This window comes from Gopherus flavomarginatus, chromosome 4, assembly GCF_025201925.1.
Source record: "Gopherus flavomarginatus isolate rGopFla2 chromosome 4, rGopFla2.mat.asm, whole genome shotgun sequence".
In the NCBI taxonomy this organism is placed as follows: domain Eukaryota; kingdom Metazoa; phylum Chordata; order Testudines; family Testudinidae; genus Gopherus; species Gopherus flavomarginatus.
In genome coordinates, this window is record NC_066620.1 from 177,132,750 (window position 1) to 177,149,986 (window position 17,237).

The 17,237-nt window shown below is 42.7% G+C and overlaps 1 protein-coding gene across 2 annotated transcripts in view; it reads right to left on the reverse strand.

Annotated features, from left to right (window-relative positions):
• Positions 1–503: 503 nt before the first annotated feature.
• Positions 504–17,237, reverse strand: part of KBTBD11 (kelch repeat and BTB domain containing 11) — a 28,681-nt gene continuing 11,947 nt past the window's right edge. For both annotated transcript variants that reach the window (XM_050950761.1, XM_050950758.1), the window contains one exon: positions 504–8,441. In XM_050950761.1, coding sequence (XP_050806718.1) covers positions 5,471–7,450 — 1,980 coding nt within the window. In that variant the 5' untranslated portion in view covers positions 7,451–8,441 and the 3' untranslated portion in view covers positions 504–5,470. The remainder of the gene's footprint in view (positions 8,442–17,237) is intronic.

The window sequence follows — 17,237 nt, forward strand, 5'->3', positions numbered from 1 at the left end:
GGGGTGGTATCACTTCCCCAACCTACCACCACTGCACCTACACAGTAGTCAATTAACTCGTTTTTTTAATAGCAAAGTGGATTTCAACCTTGTAGTACAAACACATTACAAAAAGAAAATGTGCTCTTTCAGCTGGACTAGCAACTGTTTTCATAGCACAGTGCATATTTTCCAAACTTTTGTAATATGAGCATGAATACCATTAAAATGTATGTCAAGTATCAGAGCGGTAGCCGTGTTAGTCTGGATCTGTAAAAGCAGCAAAGAATCCTGTGGCACCAATACCCACGAAAGCTCATGCTCCAAAACGTCTGTTAGTCTGTAAGGTGCCACAGGATTCTTTGCTGCTATTAAAATGTATGTGCCAATTATACTGTACTTAGGACTTCAATCCCCTGCTGTATGTTAAGATTGTACACAACACTATTTACTTATTGTAAACAATATAGATTACTATATATAAAATAAAGAAATGTAATATAGAATAAAGAAAGGACACCGACTACCCGCAAAGCCCTAAGGGGAGCTTTTGCATGTATTTATTCCATTACAGCATAAATTAGAGTACATAAAAAGCTTTACAGTGATTTTTGCCTAGATATTTAAAACTGAACTGTTAATAAATACATCAGTTACAAATGTAATTCACCTGAATTGTGCACAGTGTCTGAAGCATTTGCATTAGTTAGTCTGTGATAAATGACAGTATCAATGTGGTCATTTTATAGTTTCACAAATTTGTCCAGGGTTTATTCACCACTAACATTAATGCTTAAGAGCAAAGCATGAGGTTGCTGCAATAAACTAGCTCACTGAAAAATACTGTATTTGTTTGAAATGTGCTCCAGTTATGGAAAAAATATAAATAGGAAAATGTGTTTACTAAAATATTTTAAGACTACTGGCCATGTATTCCACACTGGCTAAAATACTACTTTGGGCTTCCCCAATACCCTCCCCAACCATTATTTTGTTTGCTTTGGCTAAATATACGGTAGTTAAAAATAAATAAATAGAGCAGGAGACAAAATTCACATTTTCTCCTATCTGCTGGATAAATGCTGGTAACCTGTGAAACTGAGAGAGCCTCTAAAATACAAAATAGAATACTGATTCCTAATTCTGGTAAATTTACTCCAGCGGCTCCTACTACAATACTTTTCTTAAGCCAAAATGAATGGTGTGACATCAGTGGGATTGGACATTTCTGAGGGCAGAATTTGACTCAGAGTTTGTGGGCCAAATTCTGTTCTCAGTTGTACTGGTGTAATTTAGTGGAATTATTCCATATTTACACTGATTTAACTGACAGCAGAATTTGGCCCTCTAGGTGTACATCTACCCTAGTCTCCTACCTTTGAGTATTCACAAAATCATAGAATATCAGGTTTGGAAGGGACCTCAGGAGGTCATCTAGTCCAACCCCCTGCTCAAAGCAGGATCAATTCCCAACTAAATCATCCCAGCCAGGGGCTTTGTCAAACCTGACCTTAAAAACCTCTAAGGAAGGAGATTCCACCACCTCCCTAGGTAACCTATTCCAGTGCTTCACCACCCTCCAACAGGATCCGCCCAGCCTTAGATTAAAAGGTACTCTTTTTTAGAAATTACTCAGGTCTACATTCTGCTATCACACCACACATAAAAGGCCTTTCAATCCATTGTGAGTTCAGCGCACAGAACAAAGGCAGGATATTATCCTTTACAGACAGATTCATTAAATGACTCACTACAGTTACTTTAATGGTACCATTAGGATATGATATAAGTAAGAGTTTTTCCACTTTTCTTATGCTTTTATAACTGTACCAAAATCAATGTCATTGAGAAAAACTCAAACTAAGAAAAAAGTAACTCACTATAGAATTTCTGGTGTTTGTTCAAGTAACAAGTGCTAGGTGTCACTATAGAGACACAAAGCAAATCAACCCAGTGCTGAGTTTAAGCTCTGTGCTTGCAAAATGGAAAGAAACTGTGGAGCGGTCACTGGAATCAATGCTGTTAAAGCATGAAAAGCAATAAGCTACTCATGAACAATAGATAACCAAAAGTACTGAGAGCAATCATTCTGATACCTAACCAAACAGCATAGGAGAGGTACAGCTTTCGTGTGAATAATTTATTCTTTTAGCAGCTGAAATTCTATCAGCTATTTATTTACAAGGGATTTCATTGTGCATGGAATTCACATTAGCTACTGCACAACAGTTTTATTCATTAAACAGCTATGATTAGCATCATTCCCATATTGTTTAGCAATTTTTGTGTTGAGCAATAGGGATATCCTTTTGACAATTATTCCTTTGAATTGGTTTCAAGGGATAAACAGGAGTAACAGTGTTGCAGGAATTAAGGGTCTTTCTCATGTCATTGCTTGGCTCTCCGTCTGTTGCTAACTTTGCTAGTAAGGCTTGCATCTTTGTTTCACAAGGTACATTCATAATTTAATTTAGTACTGAAGATATAATGGGAAAAAAGTCACAGGAGACCTACTTACTTAGGAAACATGGGGCAGAGAATAGGAAACCAACTAGAAATGTCTTTACGTTACTAGAAAAATCAATCATCTGGCTGTGATTATGCAACTAGGATATAAAGAAAATTCTATTTGACTGACTACTACTAATTAAAACCAGATTGTTTTTCACAGGGTAAATAGTGAGAGCACATTTTGGCCCAGTACTATCATTCCTAGTCTGAATGAAATAGTGAAAATGTCTTCATGGTGTTTGTAGCACTTTTGATTTAATCTTGTTTGTTTATTTTTGGTTGGTTTTGTTGTAAAGTGTATTTGCAAATGTTTTCTAGACATAGACAGCAACAAATATCTTAAATTATCATAAAGGTACATTTCAAATCTTTGCTGGATGTTTGTGGAATATCTTTATAAATTTAAGGTCACAGTGATTTCCCAAAACTAATCAGGCAGCATTTTCATAAAATACCACCAAATTAAAATGCAAAGGGAAAAAAAGTTACAAACCTGATTAGCTTCCTCACTAGAAATGTAGTATAAATACTGTATTAGATAAGGTATTCAAATACATAAACAATTGTATAACTGTACTATGAGATAAACTGACATTTCAATATGTGCATCTGGTCCTTATACTGGTTCAGGCTCTGATCCAGCAATACTTGCACACTGCTTAGCTTTAAGCATGTGCAGAAGTGTTTGCAGTTACTGAACTGTAAGCATTACCTGTGCTACAATTAAATGAAAAATTATAATGCACACAAATGATTTTTTCTTTAGCCTCACAGCTCTTCTTATACTTAGAAGGCAATAATATAATTAGGAGAAAAACACAAAACTGTATTTGTCCAACTAAGGAATTAACTAATTTGTTAAGTATATCGGCAAGTAAAAGATCAATATCTAACTTTCACTTGTATGTACAACATAAATTCTAACTGCAGTGTTAAATCCCATTCAACCAACTAGCATGCTGACTAGGCTAAAATTTATATAGTCCAGTCATAAAATCCTTGTTCAGGCAACACTTACTGTGACTTTACTGGGGAGATAATTTGACTAAAGGCTTCATGATTGCACCGCTGGTTTCTAAATAGCATTCTAATTAGATCAACTGTATAAAACATCAAATAAACCATAAAGATAAACTCTGTGTCTTCTGTCAAAATGATGTCTCATAGTAGAATCTGCTGCCTTTCTTCAGAAGTAGCAATGAGATATAAGAATTTTACTGTTAGTACCCTGCTAAAATAAGATATTTTAATAAAACATAAGGATTCTTCTACTGCAGTTCTTTGATGTGAAGTTGCTATGTCTTTCTAGAATGCTGAATACTCATAAGCAATTCTTTTCCAAAATCAACTGACAACTCCAGGCTGAATTAACAACAGCAAAACCACTGGGTCTATTTTAAGAAAATGGTTTTTCATTAATTACTGTAAAGCTAGACAGATTTGCTGTGTCCTTCTATTGGATGTCTACATATAAAATGTATAAAATAAATGCAAGTGTGCTTTTTAATACAGCATGCCTGTCCAGAAGGTCTACACTTGTTTTACTGAATAACATGATAAAAAGTATGCTTGAACTTCCCATTACATCATTTTTCTCTTCCCTATATGCTGCTCCATAAACAATTATTCTCGAAAGATTCAGAATCCAAACAAAAGTATATGGTATCAGTATGAACTATAATTGACAAGTGAATTATTAATTACAACACTCATTTACCTCAAATAAATAAATCAGTCTCTCAATTAAAAGATAGGGAAATCTCAACATTATGCTAGTACATACGTATAATCAGCCCCGTAGCAAACTCTTGTTTTTCTTGTTCTCCAGTGATAGCCTTGTTCTATGCTGGAACAGTCTCTTACCACAGGCTACTGGACATAAAATGTAATATGTAAACTGAATGCAATCAGTTTTAAAGAATTCACATTTGGTTTAGGTTCATTTTCATTGATTTGCAGTTAATTAAAGAGCAGTGAAATACAAAATGTTTTCACCAAAAATCAGTGGCATCCAGTCACGTAAATCCGCCATGAACTGAACAGCTTTGCTTTCTGTTTACTATAATTTAAAACTTCGGATAAAAAAGTAAAGCATTGTCTTTTACAGAAATTATCACTTCTTTCACCCACAATTCTGCAGTGCTATGGTAAATTGACTTTTCCCCAGTATTCTAAATATGAACATGTGGCAGGCATTTGTGTTGCTTAAAAACTTTAAATCTGGTCTCTGTTAAATCATTCATTATGGTTGCAGTTTCTTGGGGCTACAGTGCCATGTCTTCCTTAAAGAATCTGTTGAACCAAAAATGAAAGGATGCAATTCAGATGATCTCCTTACACTTTTCTAACATATGCACTGTTGAGTTTAGCATCAAAAGTAAACTGAATTCCTTTATGTAGCCAGCAGTATTCACAACTAATATCCAAAAGAGAGGAGAAAATGAATGGCAGAAGAAGCAGCCCTCTTGTGTATATATACAAGAGCAACACTATTATTAAATATTCCCTTATAAGCTTCTGTTTTCAGGGATTTATATAACTCCAGGAGGAAAGGTCTTCTCCAGATTGGGAATTGACCCACATTATCCCAAAGATTATCCTATTTTAGCAGCTTTTCTTAATTTGCTTGGCTGCTCACCAGCGCCAAAGAGTGAATTCTTCCCACATGAAGCAAAGTAAAGATTAGAGTGGTTATAACCAGCAGCAGCCCTAGATCAACATTTCAAGAGGGGCACCCCAGCCCTCTAATGCATGCACACCTTCTGAAGATGCCGCTAGTCAGGGGCTGTGGCTGTTAGGCAGGCTGCTGAGCTAGGGGCAGGTCCAGCTCCCTCTAATCCTGCCAGCTGGAGTAGGCCCCTGGCTAGATGTTTGCCATGCAGTGGCAGAGGGGCCCCAGACCAGCTGATGGTGGCACCAGGCAGAAACCAATTGTAGCCCCTTCCTGCAGTTGATCTGGCTGCCCTCACGCCAGGCCCACTCAGAGCACCAGGGGGCTCTCCGGCTCCCCAGCTTTGTCTGGCTTCTCCGGCAAGGTAAGCACGAAGGGCAGGAGGACACCTTTGGCCTCGAAGGGGGCCTTGAGCAGGTCCGCGTCAAAGCTGCCCGTCAGCCCCCCGTCAGCCTCCACCTCGCCATCCTGGGCCAGGTTGAAACGTAGGGTGCCAGCCCGGTTGACACAGTAGATGGTGCTGCCCAGGGCAGCACAGCGGAAGGGCTGAAGGGGGCCACTGCTGGGCCTCAGGGAGGCGCACTGGCTCCAGCGCTTGGCCACGGTGTTGTAGCGGAAGACCTCGACCCCGCCGGCCTGGCCCTGCTCACCGCGGCTGCCACTCAGGTCAAAGCGGTAGATGAAGCTCTTGAAGGCCACCATATCGGCGGAGCGGCGGCGGCTACTGTTGTAGGGGCACTCCTGCCACTCGTCCCGCCGGGGGTCATACTTGAGCAGGCGGTAGAAGAGGGAGCCGCCTGACACATAGATCTCCCCGTTGCAGGTGGTGGCTTCGTGCGCCACGGCAAAGGCACCCTTGGGCAGCGGTGCCACCGGGCTCCAGCGGTCGGCCCGCGGATCGTACCTCTCCACTGTGAAGAGGCACTCGCCCCCCACAGCGTAGAGGTAGCCGTCCAAGGCCAGCAGCTTGAGCTGCGAGCGGGGCTGGCCCAGCGGGCGCACCTGGCTCCACGTGTCGGTGAGTGGGTTGTAGCAGAAGACCTTGTCGGAGAGGCGGGCGCGCTGCTCGCCCGGCGCTGCCGCGATGCCCCCAGCCAAGAAGAGGTAGTTGTAGAGGACGCACATGGCACAGCCCTTGACGTTGGCCTCCTCGGGCAGGCGGGTCAGCACCCTCCACTCCTTGGCCGCCTCCTGGTAGCAGTAGATCAGGTAGCTGCTCTCCTCCAGCGACACGACGGAGGAGGGGCTCTGCGGCCGGCTGCTCTCCCGGCTCTGCGGCCTGCTGCCCGCGCTCAGCCTCTCGAAGGCGTCGCTGACCTCAGCCACCAGCAGGCACCGCTTGCCGGCCTCCAGGCGGCGCTGCAGGATGAGGTCCCGCTCCGCGCCGCTCAGGCGCCCGTAGACGCCGGGCTCCCGCAGCACCTGCAGGTAGTGGTCGCTCATGAAGCGGTAGGCGGCCTCCCGCAGCTCCGCCAGCCGCTGCTTCTTGGCCAGGCACAGCAGCTGGTAGCAGTTGTCGAGGCGCAGCTGGGCCCGCATGGCCTCGGCCGCGCAGTGCAGGGCGCAGGGCATCTGCAGCACGCGGGCGCCGCTCACCACCTCGGCCAGGTTGTCGTGGCGCACCTCGCCCATGCGGGCCGTGTAGACGTAGTCGATGAGCAGGCGCAGCGCCCCGTAGCTCACCCCCTTCACCCGCAAGATGTCCCGGGACGAGCGCGCGCGGAAATAGTCGCTTTTGGCCGCCAGCACCGACTTGTGGGCTCGGATCCGCCGGCCGGACACTTCGATCACCAGGTCCGGCTCCTCCGAGACCGGCTGCTGCGGGCTGCTGGGCTGCGCTCCAGCCTGGAGGCAGTAAGTGCCAGGCGGCGGCCGGGCGATGTCGGCTCCTCCCGCCTCCCCCTCCTCCTCGGACGCCGCGTTGTTAATTTCCCACTGGCTCTTCACCACCCGGCTGCAGGAGGAGGCTGCTCCGGGATCCTGCTGCGGGGCTTTGTCCCCCGCCCCGGGCGAGCTGAAGCACAAGGAGGAGCTGAAACCGCAGGGGGCTTGCAAAGGGAGCGCGGCGCTTTCCCCACCCCCGCTCTCCTCGTCCCCCGCTGATGCGCTCCCTTCCGTGGAGCCGGGCTGCGGCTGGCTGCCGTTGCTGCGCTCGGCTTCCCCCAGAGCTTTTGCCGGGGGCCCTAGATGCTGCTCCGCTTCTCCGCAGAGCCTTTTTGGACAGGTCTTTGCCTCACTGATATTCCCATCGCCTGGATAAAGGACACAGGAGAGGACTGAGTTCTCCATGGCTCTCGCAGAGGCTGGAGCTGGCTAATGTTCCCCCACATACACACACTCTCCCAGCTCAGCAGCACAGTTAGCCACCCCTTCGTCTTCTCCCCCCCGTCCCTTTTTCCTCTTTGTGGTTTAAGGTTGAACGTTACTGTGGGTTTTTCTTGCTCAATTCTCCTTCTTGGCACATGGTCAATTTCAGCCTTGTTTCCAAGCCTGGACTCCTCTCACATGCTGACAGCAGAAAGGGGTGTGGCGGCAGCCGTCCCTGCAGCCACTTGCAGCTGAACTTTTGAACTTGACTAATTTCAACATTGTATAGATATCTGTAACGATAATGTGTTTCCTACAGTTTGATTGCTCAGACTGTCCTTGAGTCGCATTGACAGATCAATGTATAGTAATAAAGTATCTCACTTCCTGTACCTTGGGGGAGTTTGACTTTTTTTCCTGGCGCAATTTAATTTTCTATGAGCCTTTTTCCTGTTTTTTTTTCAGAGTAAGCAACACATGGTAACAAGTCAAAGATCATTCAGTTTTAACAGTTTTAATTTACCTAGATGTTCATATCAACCTGCATTCATCTCCCAAGATCAGTTTCACTAATTGCACTGTTTTATTTCAGCTCAAAGAGGAGCTAAACGTTTTCCTTAGACTTTCTGCTCTGAAATTTGCAGCAACAGGGTCAACTAAACATGCAGATGTGTGATTACATTCTGCGATTAATGCCCCCAGCCCCTGAAGCTGTTGTGGTGGGTGGCATCCTTTTGTGTTGTTTGTTCAATAGACTGTGTTGAGGAAATGGGATCCTTTAAGATTAGAGTCTTAAATATAGTTACGTCCATAATTTATTCACCTTAAGCAACTACTTTAATTGCAGAAACGAACTGCAGTTCTGAACAGTTTTTAAACCAGTCAAGATTTCCTTGGAAATTATAGGCTCCTTGAGATTCAAGAAGTTTCTTCAGTTCACTGTTTCTTGCGGGATCCAATGAATTTCTTGTTCCTGTTTAAAAGAAAATGTAAAAAAGTTGATCAGTTTAAAACAAAATAATTTTCTGTTTGTGGTTGTTATTAGAGTTTATTCCAGAGGAGTTTTGTACTAGTATAATTGAGTTTCCTTTAATGGTAGATATTTCATCCTGAAATTTGATTATGAAATTGACTAAAATGAGGTTAAAGCAAACCACAATTGTTGCAAAATACATATTAGAGAATTGCTTGATACAGTTATGAAAAAACAAACAAAAAGTAAACTGACAAATGTGTCACTGACTGATGTGAGTTGCTGTGTAGTCCCATAGGTGGATACATGAAGCATCTTGAGAGGGTTTAGGCTTCTTGCTCATAAGAATAAGAAATGGGTAGGTTCACAGTATATAGGTCAGTACAAGAATTTTTCACTGGGAAACCAGAGGTCTGTGGGCCATGGTTGAAAGTTAGATTAGATTTCCAAACCACAACCAAGGAGATTTTTTAAAATCTTTGTTACATAAATGTAGAATTTTAGTAACAGCTCAACTGAGACTTTTTTTTAAAAAAAGGATTTTCCTAAGTTTTGTTTAAGTTCCAATCACTGATAATTATCATATTGTCAATAAATTGTGTTTAATTTCATATTATATGGAGCTGCAGTACTGACTCCATAGTTTGTAACTATAATTCATTATAAATTTCAACTTGACCACTTTTTACTTTTCTCATACCCACCCATTTCTACTCAAAATGTTCCATATCTGCTGCCAGTAGAGATTACTGATTTATGGATTTAGTAAAGTTTGAGGTAGCTCAAACAAGGCATTTTGGAAGCATGAGTTTGAAAAATAATTTAATGTTAGACAAGCCTAACTTACTTTGATTTTCTTTCTTGAAAATGTCATAACTCAAACACCACTTTGCCTAGAAACTCCACATGTGAAGCTGCAGCTGGCAAACCCAGGCTGGCATGGATAATCCTTGTTTACATGACTAGTCTCAGTTTTTTATTAACACATCTCATTAAAATAAATATCATGTTTATAAGGGCTTGAAGGACTGGGCTTTCATTTTATTCTGTCCTCACCAAGGATTTGTATTGCCATTGAAGGCTTCTTTGAAGGATGGGAGATTAATATTGGAATTATTTGCTATGAATATTTGAACCTGTGAGAACTCCACAAAATTTTAATGTAACTTGTACTTTTTAATGGAATTTACAGATTTCAGAATCTCTGCATTTCTAGTATGGATATTTTGAAGTCTGGAGCTGGACTGACCCATCTTATGAACATAGTTTACAGATTTCTTAAAGTCCAGAGTTGAAACTGGTAGACTGGACTTTATTGCCTTCTGAAGTTCATATAAGCAACTCATCTTCTCTGTAGTTTTAATTAAAGAATAGGAGAAACCGAGGGCCTGCTTCTGCTGATTCCTGAATTCCACTGGAAAGAAGCAGGTCTTTTCTTTTCCCTGTCTGCTCAGCAACACACTAGATGCTTCCCTTCACTTCCCTAAGCAGCAGCTGATCCATTACACATCGTTGTAACTGAGAGTGCAAATGCAGATTTGCTCTGATCCTCTTCATCCATTGAGAAATCTAGGGAGCAGCAACAGACTCCAGTGGACTTGGGCTGCTGCTGTTTCTCCTCAGGTTTTCTCCACACTGGAGAAGCGACATTGGTGAATAAACGTAAGACATGTTTACACATTTGTAATTCATTGTGAACAAAACATTTGATAACATGTTTCTATATACTCTTCAGTCTTTACAATATTAAATTCCCTAAGTGGTAGTTTTGCATTCTAACCCATCCCAACATAGCCATGATGCTGAATCAAGTTACACCCCAAAAATGGCAAAGATCATATAGATTATGCTGTTAAAAAACTCTGAAAAACATAGTCTTGAATGTAAGAAGGTTTTGAGGTCTTTTTATGCTAACAAGGTAACTGTCAATGGAATACAATGAACACTCTAAATAAATGAGTGGAACATTTTGCCCTGGATATGCATTGTCAATACTGCCCCTTTATAGGTCCCTGCAGGGCTCTGTGATACCAGCCCTTGTGCACCTTGGCTTGGGTATGCATAGTAGGTTCCTGAGTTGCTAAGGATGCAATGGTCTTAACACCTTGCTGGGTCCCAGTACACACTCTACCAATTGCTTTCAATATCACAATCCACTTAGGAGCCCAGACCAGGGCCGGCTCCAGGCCACAACGCACCAAGCACGTGCTTGGGGTGGCATGCCGCGGGGGGCGCTTTGCTGGTCGCCGGGAGGGCGGCAGGCGGCTCCGGTGGACCTCCCGCAGGCATTCCTGCGGAGGGTCCGCTGGTCCCGCGGCTCCAGTGGACCTCCCACAGGAACGCCTGCGGGAGATCCACCGGAGCCGCGGGACCAGTGAGTGGCAGAGCGGCCCCCGAGGCGTGCCGCCATGCTTGGAGTGGCGAAATGGCTAGAGCCGGCCCTGGCCCAGACTCCCTGCCTTTGTGGTCCACTTCTCCTAACTTCCCATCCTCTTGACATACATCTGCCATCATAGAAAAAGCAGTCAAAGATTGACCATTAGCAGATTCCTCATACTATTACTACTTAGATTCATCACAACAGACTCCTTCAAACAGCTTTACAGTCACAGGTCTACTATTAGATGTTGCAAGTACAGAGAGGGGAAGTTACAGGAAGAACTAAAAGAATAAATATTGACTTTGATACAAGATTATGGGTTGAATTTGAGAAGTGACCCGATAATGGTTACAAGCATCTATATATGGAAAAATGTGTTCCTGCTTAATACAACTTATTCTACATCTGAAAAGAAAAAAACAAATATTGTGCAAGTTGTAGAAGATGCCATTCAGAAAAAATTATGACAGAAGCCTAAAGTTACTTGTTGAGACAATTAAAAAATGAATGAAAAAGATGAGCCTTCGCAGGTACAGTAACCCTAAGACCTTTCACATATTTACACACGTTTAGCTGGGATATTCAGCTCACCACTGAAACCTTGTTAAGAAAGGTTAACCTAACACAGTCCTAGCAAACATTGTGAGAATTTAAAAAAATCTTCAGTCACCAAATTGAAAGAATTGATGTCCCAGCTTCCCAATGACACTCGGTAAAACTTTCAGAAAAATTGTCTCTAGATTTATTTTAATCGAATGACTATCAGTATACTGAAATTTGTACTGAGCATAAGGAAGATTTAATCAATCATAGCATACATTCTACATATCAAATGAGAGACTTGGCAGATTAGGCTGATGATGGCTGTTGCAGTGGAAATCTGTTCTAATTAACAAAATTGGAATCACACAAAGATAAAATTGGAAAACAATTCAGAGGAGCTATGGAACTTTTCCCTTAGCCAGCATGAGGGATCCCAAAATCATAGGTCAAGCACAGGGCCGCTCAGAGGATTCCGGGGGCCTGGGGCCATCGGTGGCAGGCAGCTCCGGTGGACCTCCCGCAGGCGTGCCTGCGGAGGGTCCGCTGGTCCCGCGGCTCCGGTGGAACATCCGCAGGCATGTCTGTGGGAGGTCCACCGGAGCTGCGGGACCAGCGGACCCTCCGCAGCCATGCCTGCGGGAGGTCCACCGGAGCCGTGGGACCGGCAAGCGGCAGGGGGCCCCCCGCACGGCGAAATGTCTAGAGCCGGCCCTGTTCGGCGACAGGGGGCCCTTCCGTTCTGGGACCCGTCGCTGAAGTGCCCTGAAGACCCGCGGCGGGGGCCCCCCGCTGGCGAATTACCGCCGAAGCGGGACCCGCCGCCGAAGTGCAGCCTGCTCTTTGGCGGTAATTCGGTGGCGGGGGGCCCCCGCCGCGGGTCTTCGGGATACTTCGGCAGCAGGTCCCTGAACGGAAGGGCCCCCCGCCGCTGAATTACCGCCGAAGACCGGGCTGCACTTCGGCGGCAGGTCCCGCTTCGGCGGTAATGCGATGGCGGGGGGTCCTTCCGCCCTGGAGCGGAAGGACTCCCCCGCCAGCGAAGACCGGGAGCGGAAGAAGCTCCAGGGCCCAGCCCCACAAGAGTTTTCTGGGGTCCTCGAGTGAAGGACCCCGCTCCAGGGGCCCCGAAAAACTCTCGTGGGGGCCCCTGCGGATCCCGGGGCCTGGGGCAAATTGCCCCTCTTGCCTCCCCACCCCCGGGCAGTCCTGGTCAAGCATAGAACAAAAGGAAGCTGAAAAGTGGCTGATGGAATGTAAAAACTGTATTCCATTCTTGTCTTCCAGCATGCAGCTTTGAAATCCAACTTTTTATGTCAAATCCTAACTGATGAAGGAGGGGTTTCATTGCAACAAAATCATCAAGAATTATGGAAATGATAGAAGACAGCTGAATTCATAGTTTTGTCAACTTTTAAAAGAAAACAAATGTGTTTTTAGCACTTTTCGATTACTTTGGTCAAAGCTTTCAAATGGGATAGGTGCTGGAAAAGAAAGAAAGCTGTTTAAAGTATTTTGGTATCTATGGGCTGACACAGGAGTAGTAGGCCTAGCTCACTAGTAGGCTGGGGCCTCTAATATATTAAATGGACTCAAGCCAGTATTTATTAGCTTGGGTTAGGCCTAGGGTGATGTAATGACAGCATGTTAACGGACACTGTAACTGCCAACAACCATAAGCTGCATCTACATGTTTGGAGTGATACACTTGCGACATCCCTGGACATGTACCCATCAGTCTAGCAAACAGACATAAGATAGCTTGATTAAAGCAACACTTAGACTGCAAGAGGCAATTTTTTGATAGCGGGAGAGGCCTTGTTCTAAGAGAGGGATGTTTTAACAACATATTATAGGTAATATTTCTTTGCATTGAACCCATGTAGCTATTCTTTCATAGCATCCAACTAGATGAATGTTTCCAATTACCTTTTGTTTTCTCTACTTTTTGAGCTGTGCCAATAAACTTTGAACCAGATTATCTCCTACATCAAGATCCACTCTATGCCAGGGAACTGGTTACAGTTTTCTGAGTCACAACGTGAATCAGCTTCAGCCAATACCCCAGAATAAATTAGAGCAGTGTTTGGGCTTCTTAAACTGCTCTATTTTACATTGGTTGGCTGTGGTCCGCAATGGACAATACAGAGAACTGGCAGAGTGTACATACTGTCTACCCTGTCCCAACACGTCTTTAATGCCAGGGTGGGTAACAGTGAGTGACTGGCATAACATCTTGCTATGCCACCTTTACACCAGCTGAATGATGTCCTAGGCTGGGGGAATTCTTAGTTAGATAGTTTGGGCCACTTGAACAACCCAAAGTGTCCTGAATAGGAGGCAAGAATTTGTTTCTCGTATTTAATTAAGGAGACTGTCAAATTGGGGATAGCCAATATAGGGACTCTTTGGAGAGAAGGAACCTAATTCTAATCTAAGAGAAGGTGAGTCAGGAGCAAAGTGACTGCTTGAAAGGCTGATCTAGGGCAAAGAGGTTTGCCGATCTCCTTCCCCAAGCTGTTTTGCAGGAAATCTAATGAAAGCTAGTGTGGCCATAGGGAGAGCTAAAGGATGCTTGGCCATTGTACAACTATCCAGTTTTTCATGGAACTTGTGAGCTATGCTAACTACAGTAGACAGGCTTGTTAGTTCCATGATCTGCATCTCATGAAATTAACAAGCTCTGCAGATATGCTCCATATTATCACTAACTTCTACCAGCTGCTTGGAGTTAAGATTGGCTCTCTGTAAGCAGTTTTTTGGCTTATCCAAGGCCACGATCAAGTGTCTTGATGTTTCTGGTCTTTTAGTCTCAAGATAGAAACCTTGTCTGTGTCTCTGGGACCTTGAAGTAAAAATAGTATTTAAGTCCTCTCAGAGAAATTATAGTATTTGCAAACCTCTCTGTTTAGCTTCCAGAAGTTCAACTCTAGACTCTAATTTATAACTCCTGAATTTTCCACGCAGACTTATTAAAAGTATTCCTATGCATTAGTGCTTATTGAGGGCTACTATATAAAACAAACTTGATGTTGTCCATGCAAACCACTTCAAATTGAGTGGGCATAAATGTTAGGAGCTAACAAAAACAAACAAACGAAAAAAAGAAAAACTACTATTGTTTTTAAGTTCCATATCCTAAAAAACTGTTTGTTTGATTAACCTCAAACTTTTGGAAAAAAACAAACAAACAATTTCTCCTTTAGTAACAGACCCATGAAAAATTTCAGGACAAAAGGAGTTTTTTTTCTGAAAATTTGGGATGCTCAAAATTGGGTTTATAATGGAAATTCAGTGCCTTGCCCTTACTACAGGATGTGTTTCATAGAGTTCACAGGATTGTATCCTTTCCCAAGTTGCTTATAAAGCTTCTTCATGATCTCTCCCAGTTTTATATTTTCAGAGCTCTTAACAGAAATACATTTTCATCTAACAACTCATTTTTTCCATACAATCATAATAAAGAAAATAAGCGTTCATGAAAAATTCTCCTCCGATTAGAAGACCGTGAATGATCAATTTCATACAGCTAGGAGCACTTCCTCAGAAATTTAAGAGAAAAGAGAAGGAGTTATGTCAAAAACTGGTCTTATAATAGAAATATTGTCAAAAACCTTAACTATGGAATCACTAATATGGCTGCATTATTAAAGAAAAAAAAATAGACTAGTCATAGTGGTCATAAAAAAATATAGGCTTTCCTGAATACGGTATTAATAGGGATGAAAATTCTTACAAGGAAGAGATTTTACTGAGTTCCTTTCCATATAAACTTTTCAAAAAGTGCATAGGAAGGAAGCTCTCTTAAGCGCTCTCACACCATAAAAGAAATAATACACCTACCTAACTGAAAAGCTAACATTTTAAAATGCAAATACTGTCTCAATATAATTTAAAAGAAAAAATGTCTAACACAAAGAGCATATGCAGAAACAAGATTTTTTAAGACTTCAGCATGTGATGGGAAAACCCTGGAGCTACCATTTGTGTCACAAAAGTAATACAGAGCAGAGTACAAAGGCAGAGCAATAGGACACTAAATCTGTTAGAGTATCTTATCTGAAATCATCGCAAGCTCCAGGAGTGACTGTCTCACAGTTCTACATGTACAATATGGTCACACATAGTGAACAGACTTAAATTTATCTATTACTTTTTAACCATGTCTGCACATGGTTACCAAAAATCATGTTAGATGATACAAAGCTGGATGCACTATAGTGATGTTATAGGGTCATACTGGATAAATAACTCAGCATGGGCACCCAGTGCAATGCTGTGGCAAAACGGGCTAATGCGAGTTATGGACGTATAAACAGGATATAGTGAGTAGGAGTATGGAGGTGATTTTACCTCTGTACACAGCATTGGTGAGACTGATAATGGGCTACTGCATCCAGTTCCGGTATCTGCATTTTAAAAAAAGGAGTTGAAAAATTGAAAAGCATTCAGAAAAGAGCCTCAAAAATGATTCAAGGTGCTGGAGAAAATGCTTTTCAGTGATAGACTTAGTGCTCAATCTGTTTAATTTATCAAAAAGAAGACAGAGGTGACTTGATTACCTTGTACAAGTACTTTAATGGGTAGAAAATATTGGGCATTAAGGGACTTTTTAATCTGGGCCTAACAAGAACCAATGGCTGGAAGCTGAAGCCAAAACAAATTCAAATGAGAAACTAGGCACAACATTCTAACAGTGAGGGAACAAATTACCAAGGGAAGTGGTGACTTCATCTCTTGATGTCTTCAAATCAAGACAGAGCCTTTTTTGGAATAAATGATTTAGACAGACATGCTATTAGGCTCAATCCAGGGGTAATGGTGAAATGTAATGGCCTGTGCTATCAGACTAGATGAGCTAGCAATTCCATCTGGTCTTAAACTCTATGAATCTATGTAGATCAGAACAGTCTATATTTGGTGTACATATCAGCTAACTGTGATGGAACTTTCAACTTCGGAGTTTTAAATCACAGCTAACATGAAACTGAGTACTTAAAGTTCTGGTCAACACTGTCCATTAAACAATGTCAATGCCCAACACAATTGCTTACAACTGTGTTCAGACAGGGTAAAATTTCACAGTATAGACAAGGTCTAAGAGAGCCATTTTGATAAAGTTAAGACCACAATACAGCAGGAGAAGAATTTTTCACTAAAATGTGTATGAGAAATCCAGCAAATCAACAGATTTCTTACAGCCTTCAAAAAAAAAAAAATAAATTAATAGAGATTCTGGAAAATCAAGTAAGAGCCGGGATTGGTTGTGCTTCCTAGGACCACAGGAGCAACCAACCTTTTTGCATTCTTGAAAAAGTAGGCCCCCTACGCCCTAATATAGCAGATAAGCCAGTGATCTAGAGAAGTGTGCTCCATAGTTACTGTTAAGGCAAGAGTACAGATTAAAAAGGTGAGCAGAATCTAAGAACTCTGACAAAGCACAGGAAGAACTATGATATTTACTGTAACAGAAATGCATAACAAAGAGACAATCTGGGAAGGTGCTAAGAAACTAGAAGATACTCCTCCAGAAAATCTACAAAATCTGGTGCTTCCCAGCCTTAAGAGCAGGAACATAGGCTAAAAGGAAAGATTTTGTTCCTAATACAAAAGCTTTTGAAGAAGGGGATAGTGAAGCAGCAATAATCTTCCCAGCCAAACTCTGGGATTCAGAAAAGGAACTTGCTTTTTTTAAATGAGACACTGGTTGGCTCCGATTTCTGGGCACACAAAATACGAGATGCCAAACCAGGACAGAAATCACAGAGACCTAGAGTCTTGTATCTTCTGTCTCCTACTCTGAGATCATGGGTTCCTTCTGTGCTATCTTTACATACATATTTTTCAAACACAAGGTTTCCAAGCTATAGTCCGTG